Source organism: Notolepis coatsorum, assembly GCF_963971535.1.
Source record: "Notolepis coatsorum genome assembly, chromosome: 4".
NCBI classification, from domain to species: Eukaryota; Metazoa; Chordata; class Actinopteri; order Aulopiformes; family Paralepididae; genus Notolepis; species Notolepis coatsorum.
The window spans coordinates 25,977,295-25,990,165 of record NC_140168.1 but is presented as its reverse complement, the minus strand read 5'-3'; the positions used below and the strand labels follow the sequence as shown (position 1 = coordinate 25,990,165).

The window sequence follows — 12,871 nt, the reverse complement described above, 5'->3', positions numbered from 1 at the left end:
CTACCTCGAGTACCGGAGGGGATTTACACTGATCAAGTGGTGTATGCAGGTGTGAATGAATGAATGAAAACTTTATTTAACAGATTGCAGAATGGGTACAATACAGTACGGCTCAATACACACAATTGTTAAGGGGATGCAGACCAGAGAAAGACTTTCGTCTTGTTTACATCAGGGTCCCCCATTTTCAATTCATAGTGAACTAACAGGTGTACTAGCAGGTGCCATCGTGGGTATGTTAACCTTTTTTTTGTTTTTTTTTTGGTATTTAGATAAGCTACAACACATTATTTTCGGTTCAAATAACAAACTCAGCAAGACTGACGGCTTCTCAGTTACAGTGGGTGACAATATTGTCACAAGGAAAGAAGATATTACCTATCAGGCAAATCTTTCCTGTGACAAAATGGCATCCAATGTAATAAAAAAAGTCAACCAACAAACTCGATTCTTGTACCGGATCTCCTCACTGGTAAACAAGAATACCCTGAAGACTCTGGCAGGAGCACTCATTCAAGGGTACTACGACTATGCTTGCACCTCATGGTACCACTACCAAAGCACCTCAAAGGCGCTAAAAACAAAATTACAAACATCTCAAAACAAACTGGTCAGAACCGTCAGACTACTGCTTGACCTTACTCCTAGAACCCACCTCACCCCTGCCCACTTTGACAACCTAGGATGGCTTAGAGTAGACGACAGAGTACAGCAACTTGCAATGGGCCTGGTCTACAAGATACACTACACGACCAAGGTCCCCATGTACATGTCAAAATACTTCCCAAAGGTCAGTGAATACCACGATCACAACACCAGAGGGAGCTCCACAAATCATGTTAAACCCAGATTCGGCTCAAACAAGGGACTAAACACGTTTCGCAATTATGCCACATCAATGTGGAACGCCCTACCCAAAGCTGTAAAGGAATGTGAATCACTACCCACTTTCAAAAACACTCTAAAAAAACACCTACGGGAGACTGCAATTAGAAACTGGCCCCTGTAAATGTCCTAACACAACCCCCTCCAATGTACAGTAAATTACCAAGTATGGTCTTGTCAATATTCCAATGTACAGTTTTGCTTGTTTGTACAGTGTCCCCCACCCACCCCTCCTACCAAACCCCCCCACCCACCTCCAATGTACAGTCCCCCCCCCCCACCTACCCAATCTCCTCCAATGTACAGTTTCTACGTCAAATGTATACTCTTTTTTCTGGACTCTTTTCGTATCACAAACAGTACTTTATTTGCAAATCTGGTATGTCATAAATGTATAGATGTAGCAGTACTGTCTATCTGTATGTCATGTATGTCATATATGTTACGATGAATTGAAAATGGGGGACCCTGATGTAAACAAGACGAAAGTCTTTCTCTGGTCTGCATCCCCTTAACAATTGTATGTATTGAGCTGTACTGTACTGTACCCATTCTGCAATCTGTTAATAAAGTTTTCAATCAATCAATCAATATTTGAATTCTTGACCAAATTATACTATTTAACTATCGTCATGAATCGCTATATTCCTGCCACATGACATCATGGCCAGTAAACAAACGTCGTCAGCTGTGTGCAGTGCACCTGCAGCCAGCAGTGACGTAGGTTCCATTCATAACAATAACACACATTCTGGATGCACTACGAGCTAAACAGTTGGCAACAGCCGAGCTGAGATGTTGCTTGACACACTCTCTAAATGTGGCAATAAGTCCAACGTTGCACACTTTATTATCACGTCAATATCAAGTTGAAATATCAATGAAGGTGAGCTAAACTAGCTAGCTATTTCCTTAGTTAAGATTGCTTGCTAGCTAGCTTAGCTAACTTAGATGCAGTCTATTTTGTCTACGAGTTATCTAGAGAGAAGGTCTGCGAGAAGTCTGGACGGAGCCATTCAGTCACATAAATGGCACGTTTTTTAGTAAAATGTTTTGTCCATTTCATATGTCAATGCATTACTGTTTGTTAATCATGCGTGGTACCTTTTGCAGTAGCTGTCAGATTTGAGAGGTTCCTTATCCCTTTCTTCTTCTACTGTTGTTGTTCCTCCCTCTTCTTCCACGGAATGAATATCGCTTGTTAGCTCACCAGCCCCCTCCACAGCCGGAGTGAGATACAGCAATCAGAATGATTTTTTTGGTAATCATATTTATGGATCATGTTTTAATTACTGAAGATGAAACACAGCGTGCATGTGTGTGTATATATATATATATATATATATATATATATATATTTTTTTTTTTTTTTTTTTTTTTTTTTTTTTTAAAGTGTACTTAACCAAAATTCACAAATGTAGCCTATTTCTATGACACTGCTCTGAGAAGGTCTGACATGGTCATCTTGATAGTGCTACATTAGTCAAAGTCAAAGTCAACTTTATTGTAAATTTTCTATTTGTGCAAGACATACAGACATTTTAAATTGCGTTCGCCCATTCCCACGGTGTATATAAAAACTACCTACTCCTGTCATTGTAGAACATCTAGGTAAACACAAAGGTATTTTAATGATTTTTATGTAGAGTAATCATAAATAAAATAAAAAATAATGATTCATCCAGATTTTTAAAAGGTGCGGAATAAAAGTATTGCTTTCCTCCCCCACACATTATTAATTCATTCATTTGATCATTTAAAAGATTTGTGCAGGTCCAAAATGAATGTTGTTTACATGTTGCACTTGCAGCCAGTCATGTATCTCCTCCCTACTTACCATTTCCCCACGTGGAATGCATCTGATTGGAGAAATTACATGCTGGTGCTTTAATGCGACATCTAGTGGCTGAATGTTATCTATAGCACCTTTTAATTTTAGACTTCCTAGGAGCACCAGCATGTCATTTTTAGTCTCTAGACTAAACATTATATTAAACACAGGATCAAATCTGTGGGCTGGCTGCCTGCCTTTAGACTCAGTATATTCAAATGGCCACTAGCCTCACAAAACAACAAATCAAAATATTCCAGCGACTATTCGGGTGTGGCATCAACACTGCAGTACTTGCTAATTAGAAATTAACTGTCTAACAGTGGCCTGTAAAATTCCCCAATGCAATGTGGACTGACTGTTGTTGAAAAGGTTACTGAAACCGTTTAGCAGGGTTCACACAGACATTAAATCCATTACAAGGACTCTCAATAACTTCTTCCTATTTTGTTCTTAAATACTCTACATCAAACAGACAAATCACTTGGGTGATTTTCATGTCATATATATTTACAGAAAGCATCTGTATTTAGGTTTGTGTTTGATTTGCATTCTGCAAAGCATTTAAGTGCATTTTAGTAAACATATAGCCAACATCCAATCATAGGTTCAAATGCCCAGTCTCTTCAACATCAGAATGATGATCAGTTTCAAGGTCTATGGCTATGCTATGTGAAGGTAGAATCTGTAATGACGCCAAACAGCGCCCTCTAGGTAGCAGAGGCCCAGCTTGGAACTGCATGTTGTTTTGGTCTGTGGGTTTGATTGATTGATTGAAAAGTTTATTAACAGATTGCAGAATGGGTACAGTACAGTACAGCTCAATACATACAATTGTTAAGAGGATGCAGACCTGAGAAAGACTTTCGTCTTGTTTCCATCAGGGTCCTCCATTTTCAATTCATCATATGACACACACGACATACCGATAGACAGTACTGCTACATCTATAATTTTATGACATACCAGATTTTCAAATACAGTACTGTTTGTGATACTAAAAAAAATCCAGAAAAAGAGTGTATATACATTTGACATAGAAACTGTGCATTGGGGGAGGTTGGGTAGGTGGGGTGGGGCTGTACATTGGAGGGGGGGGGGGGGACACTGTACATTGGAATATTGACCTACATTTGACATAGAAACTGTTCATTGGAGGAGGTTGGGTAGGTGGGGTGGGGTTGGGTGGGGTTGTACATTGGAGGTGGGGGGGGGGGTTGGGTACATTGGAATACTGACAAAGCCATGCTTGGTCTTTATTGTACAACTGGGTTAGGACATTTGTAGGGGCCAGTTTTGAATTGCAGTCTCCCGTAGGTGTTCTTTGAGAGTGTTTTTGAAGGTGGGTAGTGATTCACATTCCTTTACAGCTTTGGGTAGGGCGTTCCACATTGTTGTGGCATAATTGCGAAACGTGTTTAGTCCCTTGTTTGAGCCGAATCTGGGTTTTACATGATTTGTGGAGCTCCCTCTGGTGTTGTGATCGTGGTATTCACTGACCTTTGGGAAGTATTTTGACATGTACATGGGTACCTTGGTCGTGTAGTGTATCTTGTAGACCAGGCCCATTGCAAGTTGCTGTACTCTGTCGTCTACTCTAAGCCATCCTAGGTTGGCAAAGTGTGCAGGGGTGAGGTGGGTTCTAGGAGTCAGGTCAAGCAGTAGTCTGACTAGTTTGTTTTGAGATGTTTGTAATTTGGTTTTTAGTGCCTTTGAGGTGCTTTGGTACCATGAGGTGCAAGAATAGTCGTAGTACCCTTGAATGAGTGCTCCTGCCAGAGTCTTCAGGGTATTCTTGTTTACCAGGGAGGAGATCCGGTACAAGAATCGAGTTCGTTGATTGACTTTTTTTATTACATTGGATGCCATTTTGTCACAGGAAAGATTAGCCTCTAGGATGGAACCCAGGTAGGTAATTTCATCTTTCCTTGTGACAATATTGTCACCCACTGTAACTGAGAAGCCGTCGGACTCTGTTTTGCCCATGTGTAATGATAGTTTGTTGTCGGCGAGCCATATGCAGATTTTGCCTAGTTCCGAGCCGAGGGTTTTTTCAACCTGTAACTTGTTCTTATTCTTGACCAGCAGGGCTGAGTCGTCCGCAAACAGGAACAAGTTGCAGTCACAAGCTGACGACATGTCATTTGCATAAATTAGGAACAGTAGTGGTCCTAGTATGCTTCCTTGTGTAACACCACAGTTCACTGTGAGGGGGGGGGATAGGGTACCGTTTACCTCCACCATCTGTTCTCTCCCCTCCAGGTAGGATTGTATCCAGCTCACTGATAAACTATCAAAACCAATTGCTTTTAGTTTGTCAATCAGAATGGTGTGATTGACAGTGTCGAAGGCCTTTTGTAGGTCTAGCATGACCATGCCGCAGTATTTGCCCGCATCCACCTCTTGCTTGATGTGGTCGTTCAAATAGAGAAGGCATGTGTCAGTGGAATGGGATGTTCTGAAGCCAGATTGGAATTCGTAGATTAGATTTTTATCCGTAAGGTACTTTTCGACCTGTTCGTATACTATTTTTTCCATGACTTTCGAGATGGATGTAAGGATAGAAACAGGGCGGTAGTTGCCTGGGTCTAATTTGCTGCCCTTTTTGTGCAGGGGTGTTACTCTCGCTATTTTGAAGTCCTTGGGGACGTGTCCCTGTTTTATGGAGAGGTTTATTATGTGTGTGATGACTGGGGTGATGGCGGCTGCTGAGTCTCTAAGGAATTTGGAGGGGATGTTGTCATGGCCAGTGGCCTTGTTCGGTTGGAGGGCGCTCAGTTTATTGAGTACCTCATCTGTAGTTACCATTTCCAGTTTGAAATCGTCTTTGTGGACGCCTAGGTTCTTGTAGTATGCTACTATGTGTTCTACCCCATACTGCCCTGAGTGGGAGGGTAGTTTGTTTACCAGTGTTGTGGCTATGTTTGTGAAGAAAGTGTTTAAGTAATTGGCTACATCCAGTTGGTCTGTGATGAGCGTGTTGTCCGTCTTTATGTTTATGTTTGAGAACCTGGTTTTAAGTTTTTTACTGCAGCCTAGTTGATTATTGAGTAATTTCCAAAGTTCACATTGTTTATTTTTGTTTTCCTCAGTTTTGTCATTGATGACATTTTTTTTTGCAGTTTTTAATCATGGAGTTTACGTCATTTCTTAGTCTGTTTCTTTCTAGTTTGAGTTCAGTCACGTGGGCTTGGAGTTCACTGCTCGTGCTTTTGGTAAGCTTTGACTGACTTTTATGAAATGGAGTTGGAGTGGAGTTGGGATGGATGAGGGCTTGGAGTGGAGTTGGGATGGATGAGGGGTTGGAGACGGAGTGGAGTTGGGATGGATGAGGGGGAGTGGAGTTGGGATGGATGAGGGGTTGGAGTGGAGTTGGGATGGATGAGGGGTTGGAGTGGAGTTGGGATGGATGAGGGGTTGGAGTGGAGTTGGGATGGATGAGGGGTTAGAGTGGAGTTGGGATGGATGAGGGGTTAGAGTGGAGTTGGGATGGATGAGGGGTTGGAGTAGAGTTGGGATGGATGAGGGGGAGTGGAGTTGGGATGGATGAGGGGTTGGAGTAGAGTTGGGATGGAAGAGGGGTTGCTACTGCTGGCCACACCTCACTCTGCCAAGAGGTCTGGAGACATTCACAGTATAAGCTATAGACTCCAACCCACACATCACACCAAAACAAAGAATGTAAACAAAGTGCAGTACCAAGCGGGGACTCTTGCCAAGAGAGGGTGCCGTTTGATGACATTACAGATTCTGCCTTTAAGCATATTAAATCTTAAAAGTTGGATTTAAGTACTTCGACCTTGTACTTATTGCAAAACATTAAACTTATACTTCAGTCTGAATAGCGATATTTACTTGCATGGGGTATGGAGTATTACCTCCTAAACCTTACCAGATTTAGGGCATTCTGAAAATCACAAATAAAATCATTAAAGCTAGTTTCTACTACCGAGTTTGTCAGTAGTAAGACTTGTCCTCTCATTCTAAGCAAGAACTTAAGGAGTGAATAACAAAGACTACAACTTAAGATTCAATTCCATTTTTTATTTATCCCATAAATCCTTTTTTTCACAATCTTCTTGGAAGACAACAGCATCTTATTCACAATTTTCTTTTCAGTTTTTTTTGGGGGGCCAAAGAGGCATTGGTCCAAAAGCAAAGCAAGAGCTCAAAGAGACATGGAATGTCAAAAAACATTGTTAAATACACATCAGAAATGGGCAAAAACATCTACTATCAACATACAAAACACAAACATCGTCTGTGAAGGCTGCAGTAGCTAAACGGAGATCATCCCGGGCGGACGTAGAGTATTATACCCAGCTACCCTGGAAGAAGAATTTTGAGTGAGTTGTGTGCATTTGATCATATCAGGGGACACACGAGCGCAAGACGTGAGAATAAGATTGTGCTAAACAAACACATGGAAACACATGGAGCAGCACATTATTATTGCAATCCCTACGTGAGAACAATCATCTGGGAGGATTGCAAGCACTGAGTTAGAAGTGAAGCCTTCGACTTCCCCAAACGGTTGAGTGTGACCCGAGGCTGAGGTTGAGTCAGATCAACCCGAGACCACTGGCTGTGATTGATCACTCAAGAGCCTGGTGGGATAACGTTGTGAATGAAGCAAGCAGGGTTTTTTTAAGTGCATTTGGTCACATGACTACACCTTCAGACCGGAGAGGAACATCACAGTATGTAACATGAACAAAACAAGACCTGGGATGTTAATGAGGTTGGATGCCCCCGACGAGTCCACGTGCAGTTTCAGGCTTTATCGAGATTTAAGCCCCTTCAAGACAACAGTATTATGAGCCAATAGGTGTCCCGGAATGAATGTTTGACGTTAAGACATACAAGCTGAGTAACTAAAACTATAGTTAAGACTACGGTGACTCCATCCATCTGTGAAACACGAGGTCACAGATATGTATTGGCACCAAGTTTAACATTAAGGAACGCGTTCCATCGCATTCTGCACGTCTTCCATAACGGATGCTGTATTCTGATTATGGACCTTTGGTGAAACTCACCGGCGAATCCATTGACATGTCCCGACCTCAGGTAGAGTGTTAATTTGCTTACGGTTCATAGTTTAATACAGGGTGTAAGACATGTTACATTTTTAAGTACACAATACTGTGCCAGTACAAACAACATGGGAATGTGAAGGCCAGAAAATTACAAAAACAATAAGAGGAAATTACGATCAAGCATTCTGTGCCAAGCTTGTGAATGCAATTCTGTCCTGGCACAGGGAGATTCTGGTTGAATGTTATCCACTGGATTAGTCTAATCTTCAGCGATTAAGTGGTTAGAGCCAAGATTAGTTGACCTAATTACCATGCATTTAGATTACCATTGATTCCTATTAGGCTAAAGATAATTAGTGACATTATCACATCAGACGGGAGAAGTCTGAAAATAGATCAGTGGCAAGGAAAAAGAAAAAAAACAACAACAAAAACATAGTATACAAAACAAAAACAATCACATTAGTGGTTAGGGTTTTCGAGTCTAACGGTGCAGTTTCCAATGTGTGTCTTCGGATTACTTGATTGTATGTATTTGGCATTCGTCATGGCATTGAAGTAGAGCGGGCACTGCCAGCGAGACAGAGGGGTTGGTTAAACGGGCCTCCTTCAGAACAGAGGAGGACGAGACGGCTCTCATGCCATTTTCAGGAACTCTTTCACTGTGTCCTCCTCCACCGCCTCGGAAAGCATCTCGAAGTTCTGTGGAAAAGGAGAACATTAGTAAGAGAACATTAGTCAGAGAACATTAGTCAGAGAACGCCAGTCAACGGGTGGCGAGGAGCAGGCTTTCGGGGTATTTCCAGAGAGGAAGCGACGTCGAGGTGAAGTAAGAAATAGAAATGATCACAATAGGCGGTGGGTGAACAAACACAGCTGTAACTAATGACATTGATAATCGGTCCATTCTTATTTAGGTGTGCCAGTGAAGTGTTAAAGTTATTAATAGTGACAGCTGGGTACGACAGCTGTGTTTAACCCATCGATATGACGCGTCAAAATGTCCACTGTGAAAAGGGCCTGAAATGTCAATAGTCACCAACAATATAAATACTCTTATTTACTCAAAAATACCCTATTTGTATCAATCTGATGCTACTTACTATAATCTATATTATGAATTTCAACCATAAAAGATGAATATCATCTTAAAAGTATTGGTCCTCATTGAGGTCCTATTTCCTAACCCGATCCTCAATGAGGTCCGATTATCTTATCCTACGGTATTAGTCCTCATTGAAGTTCTATTTCATTACCCTACAGTATTGGTCCGCATTGCGGTCTGCTTCACTTCTACAAGGTCCATTTGTATGTTCTTGGTATCTAGGGACATATATGGACCACAGGGAATGTATTCCCAGTGTCAGAAATATTGTGTCTGTTACTATGCTTGAGTAAATTGTAATGAACCAAAGGACAATATAAATTATTATGAGGTTTTCTTTCCATCTTTGACGGTGAATAACACCATGCTAACATTGACTAAAAGTGTTTGCCTTCTTCGAAAATCGAAATCGAAGCAAATAAACAAAGGGCAAATGATTTACAGGGGTTTTTGTAGATACAGTACTGAATTTTGTCATCCGGACAAATATAGAATATCAGGCCTATAAATTACCTTATTATGGCCAAGTCATACATCTATGGACCGGGCCAAATCTCCTCTTTCCAATGGCAGAGTTAAATCTGGATTTAGTACCACCAGGCGCCCATTACAGGGCAGCAAAGACTGAATGAAATCTACTGTAAGTACAGTCAGTTACTTTTGTATAACGTCCATAGCTCCGCCATTTTTTTTACCGGATTGTGACCGTTTTTTTCTAGACATTCACAGAAGGGTAAAGAAACAATATACGTTGAGGTTTGTGAGATAACACAAAAATCACGTCAATATTTCAAAGAGAAAAATCATTGGACTTCCGTTGTCAGTGGCTGGTGTGAGCTGGGTACTGTAGTTTTATGAAATTTAGACGTCCATTGAAAACCCTGAGTCTCCTCTTTCTTAGGACTACAACGATTTCATGAGCGCTTCTTCTCAAAATCGTCCGTTTTCCGGTGCAATGCGCAGAGATTTTTATAAGCTCATATTTAGCTAATAACACTTAAAAATCATTGGTAAACAAACGTAGTACTGAAAATATACACTTTGACTGCTGTTTTGGTAGGGTTAGGGTCTTTACATTTGAAAAAGAAACGCAACATCACTTAGTACGGACTGTATTGATCTATTCGTGACATGAAATACATCTCGGCCCGGTACCTGGCGGTATACACAAGAGAACAGTCAAATTTCCCCTACACACGTTGTAGAAGATCATATGCCTCAAATGGCGCTGTGGGCCACGAGGAACAGGATTTTGGTTGAAGTGCGCACTCTACGCATCTCTATGATACTCAAAATTAGGTCCAGTTTCCTTACCCCACACTACTGGTCCTCATTGAGGTTCTATTTCCTTACCACACAGCATTGGTCCTCATTGTATTTTAAATCAAAACCCACCTATATCGCCTGGCCTTCCCTGACTCACTTTGACTCTTGCCTTACTTGTTGACGTGTTGTTCTGTTTTTCCTTTGTCTATCCGTTGATTGTTTTTTTTCTGTTTATTTTATACTTTTCTTTGTTCTTAGCTTAGCTATGTGAAGCACTTTGGTTGACAAGCGTCATGTTTAAACGTGCTAACTTTCTCACTCTATATGTATATGTTGTGTCTGTCCACTATGTTGTTAATTTGTCATCCCCCCCCCCTATGTAAAGCGACCTTGGGTCCTCTGAAAGGCGCTATATAAAACGAAGTTATTATTATTATATAAATAAATTTGATTGATTGATTGATTGAGGTTCTATTTCCTTACCCCACAGTATTGGTCCTCATTGAGGTTCTATTTCCTTACCCCACACTACTGGTCCTCATTGAGGTTCTATTTCCTTACCCCACAGCATTGGTCCTCATTGAGGTTCTATTTCCTTACCCCACACTACTGGTCCTCATTGAGGTTCTATTTCCTTACCCCACAGTATTGATCCTCATTGAAAAGCTGGGGAGGCACAGCCGTGGGGTTCCCTGCCTTGGTCCTCATTTCGTCCCGGACTTCTCCGCCGACAGAGATGTCGATCAGCTCATACTGGATGCTTTTACTCTCCAGGATTCGCATCATCTCTGCCTGCTGGGACTTCACCTGGAAGACAGCAGCTTACGTCAGGAAGTGTCTCGGAGTCGTCATAGAAACCCAGGAACAGGGAGAAACCGATATATAACCTTTTAGCTCCCCAATACCAATTCTGTAGGTCACCTTTTTAAATGGAGCGTATTGTCCAATATAGAGTTTTACTGAAAAAGACTAAGACTATTAGTTAAGAAATAAGAAATATGATATAGGCTAGCCGAATCCATTTCCTCTGTGAGATATCGAACATCCTATCCATCAAAAATGCAGCCCAATGACGTGGCTCTCTGGGTATCAGGTTTTAGTATCGGGGGACATTCTGATATCCTGTATTAGCCTAGCATCAGTCCTAGCCGAGGTTGGCAGCAGCTTGTGCCTTTAAGAAATGATGGCCTTATTATCGGACTTGCGGTTGATGATTAATAAGCCTAGTTACATTATGTTATCTTTCTGGGCCGGATTGAGGAAGTTGTGTGGGAGGGGGGGGGGGGGGGGGGGGGGCTGTTGTTTGCAAAGTAACCACGCCTAGGCCAAAGCACCGCCACAAACTGCAGCCTGGCATGCAGTTGGCATGACCACATAACCCAATTATTATGAAAACACACAAGAGGGAATCACTTATAATGTAATCCCATAATGTATGTCCCTTTTTTGATTCATTGAAAGTGGTGGCAGTGGCCGGGTATTGTTGTGCAGAGTGCACTGAATCCCCCTAGTCATAATTGATACCAGATGTTTGAATGAATGAATGAAAACTTTATTTAACAGATTGCAGAATGGGTACAATACACACAATTGTTAAGGGGATCATGCAGACCAGAGAAAGACGTTTACATCAGGGTCTCCCATTTTCAATTCATAGTGAATTGACCCTGTGCCTTTTGCATTATTGTTTGCACGAGCAGCACAGAAGAATGAATGAAACCACGGGTTTATTGTTGCGTAGCGTCTGGTCTGACCCCACTGGACCCACTAGCAAGCATATAATAGGCCCATGATGCCAACGCACTATTATTATAACGGTTCACAACGGACAATGTCGCTAAACGTGAACTTATTTGCAGAAAACTCAAAGTCAGGCATAACGAAATTCATCATTCACTGATGATGACCATTTCAAAGACAGAGAGAGAGAGAGAGAGAGAGAGAGAGAGAGAGAGACAGAGAGAGAGAGAGAGAGGAAATAACAGCACCGCGGAACCATATGACTTCCGTACATTCTGGGTCGACTTTGCACCTCGTTGGCGTTATTATATTATATATATGTGAATAGCAATTGTCATCGTTGATATGCCCACCGACGCATACAGTGACACTGCATAGAGCTGCATAATTGAACATTGTCGGGAACCTACTGTGTAATAATGATGACAGGGCGTTGGGTGTGTCTATAATCGTCGGGCTGATCGTTTTATTAACTAGAGTCAACAGACATACAACATACGCGTGCAAGTATTGTTTTATCGAAATGTGACTGTTTGACTCACCTCCCTGGACGCGGTAACGGTGGTGTAGTATAATTTGATTCCCATGGTGGTAGCGGTTCTCAAAATCTCCCTTTGTGTTTTTTTACGTGGCGAACACTTCTCTCTTGCCGTACTACACAACCCTCTCCTCTCTCGCCCACGCACGCACGCCACTATTCGCTGTGTCGTTTAAAGGGCCAGTACAACGTGCTCATTATATTATTCATTTAGAAAATGTGACGCTCACTCATTCAATTCTTTTCATCTATGTCATGATTCTGATTCTGAACCCCATCATCAGGCATGATGTCCTTCTGCAGACTGGTGAACATTTTTGAATTCAGTCTCACCAGTGCTTGTTAAATATGCAGGATGGTTATCAAATTTTAATTAACTCTCCCTTTATAAGTAATGGTATGATGATGACTCAGTCCAACATGGGGGGGGGGCATTAATAAACTGGGGGTCTGGGGATCCCCCCCCC

At 41.7% G+C, this 12,871-nt stretch overlaps 2 protein-coding genes across 2 annotated transcripts in view; both read right to left on the bottom strand.

Annotated features, from left to right (window-relative positions):
• trappc9 (trafficking protein particle complex subunit 9) overlaps window positions 1-2,054 on the bottom strand; it is a 698,770-nt gene extending 696,716 nt beyond the window's left edge. Inside the window, exon 1 of the mRNA XM_084311886.1 lies at window positions 1,990-2,054. The gene's annotated coding sequence lies outside the window, so the exon portion shown is untranslated. The remainder of the gene's footprint in view (window positions 1-1,989) is intronic.
• Window positions 2,055-6,739: 4,685 nt separating this feature from the next.
• sh3bgrl3 (SH3 domain binding glutamate-rich protein like 3) lies at window positions 6,740-12,530 on the bottom strand. The gene is made up of 3 exons (XM_084313153.1): window positions 12,409-12,530; window positions 10,766-10,933; window positions 6,740-8,457 (listed from the first exon to the last, which is right to left on the bottom strand). The coding sequence occupies exons 1-3, from the start codon at window positions 12,451-12,453 to the stop codon at window positions 8,392-8,394; spliced, it is 279 nt and encodes a 92-aa protein (XP_084169279.1). The 5' UTR covers window positions 12,454-12,530; the 3' UTR covers window positions 6,740-8,391.
• Between the last annotated feature and the right edge of the window lie 341 nt (window positions 12,531-12,871).

Bases quoted from the DNA above. Each gene is read 5' to 3' on its own strand.
- sh3bgrl3 (XM_084313153.1), bottom strand. From the start codon at position 12,453: ATGGGAATCAAATTATACTACACCACCGTTACCGCGTCCAGGGAG. The intron at 10,934-12,408 runs GTGAGTCAAACA...GCTGTCTTCCAG, and splicing joins CCGTTACCGCGTCCAGGGAG to GTGAAGTCCCAGCAGGCAGA. The intron at 8,458-10,765 runs GTAAGGAAATAG...CCTTTTCCACAG, and splicing joins ATGAGGATCAATACTGTGGG to AACTTCGAGATGCTTTCCGA.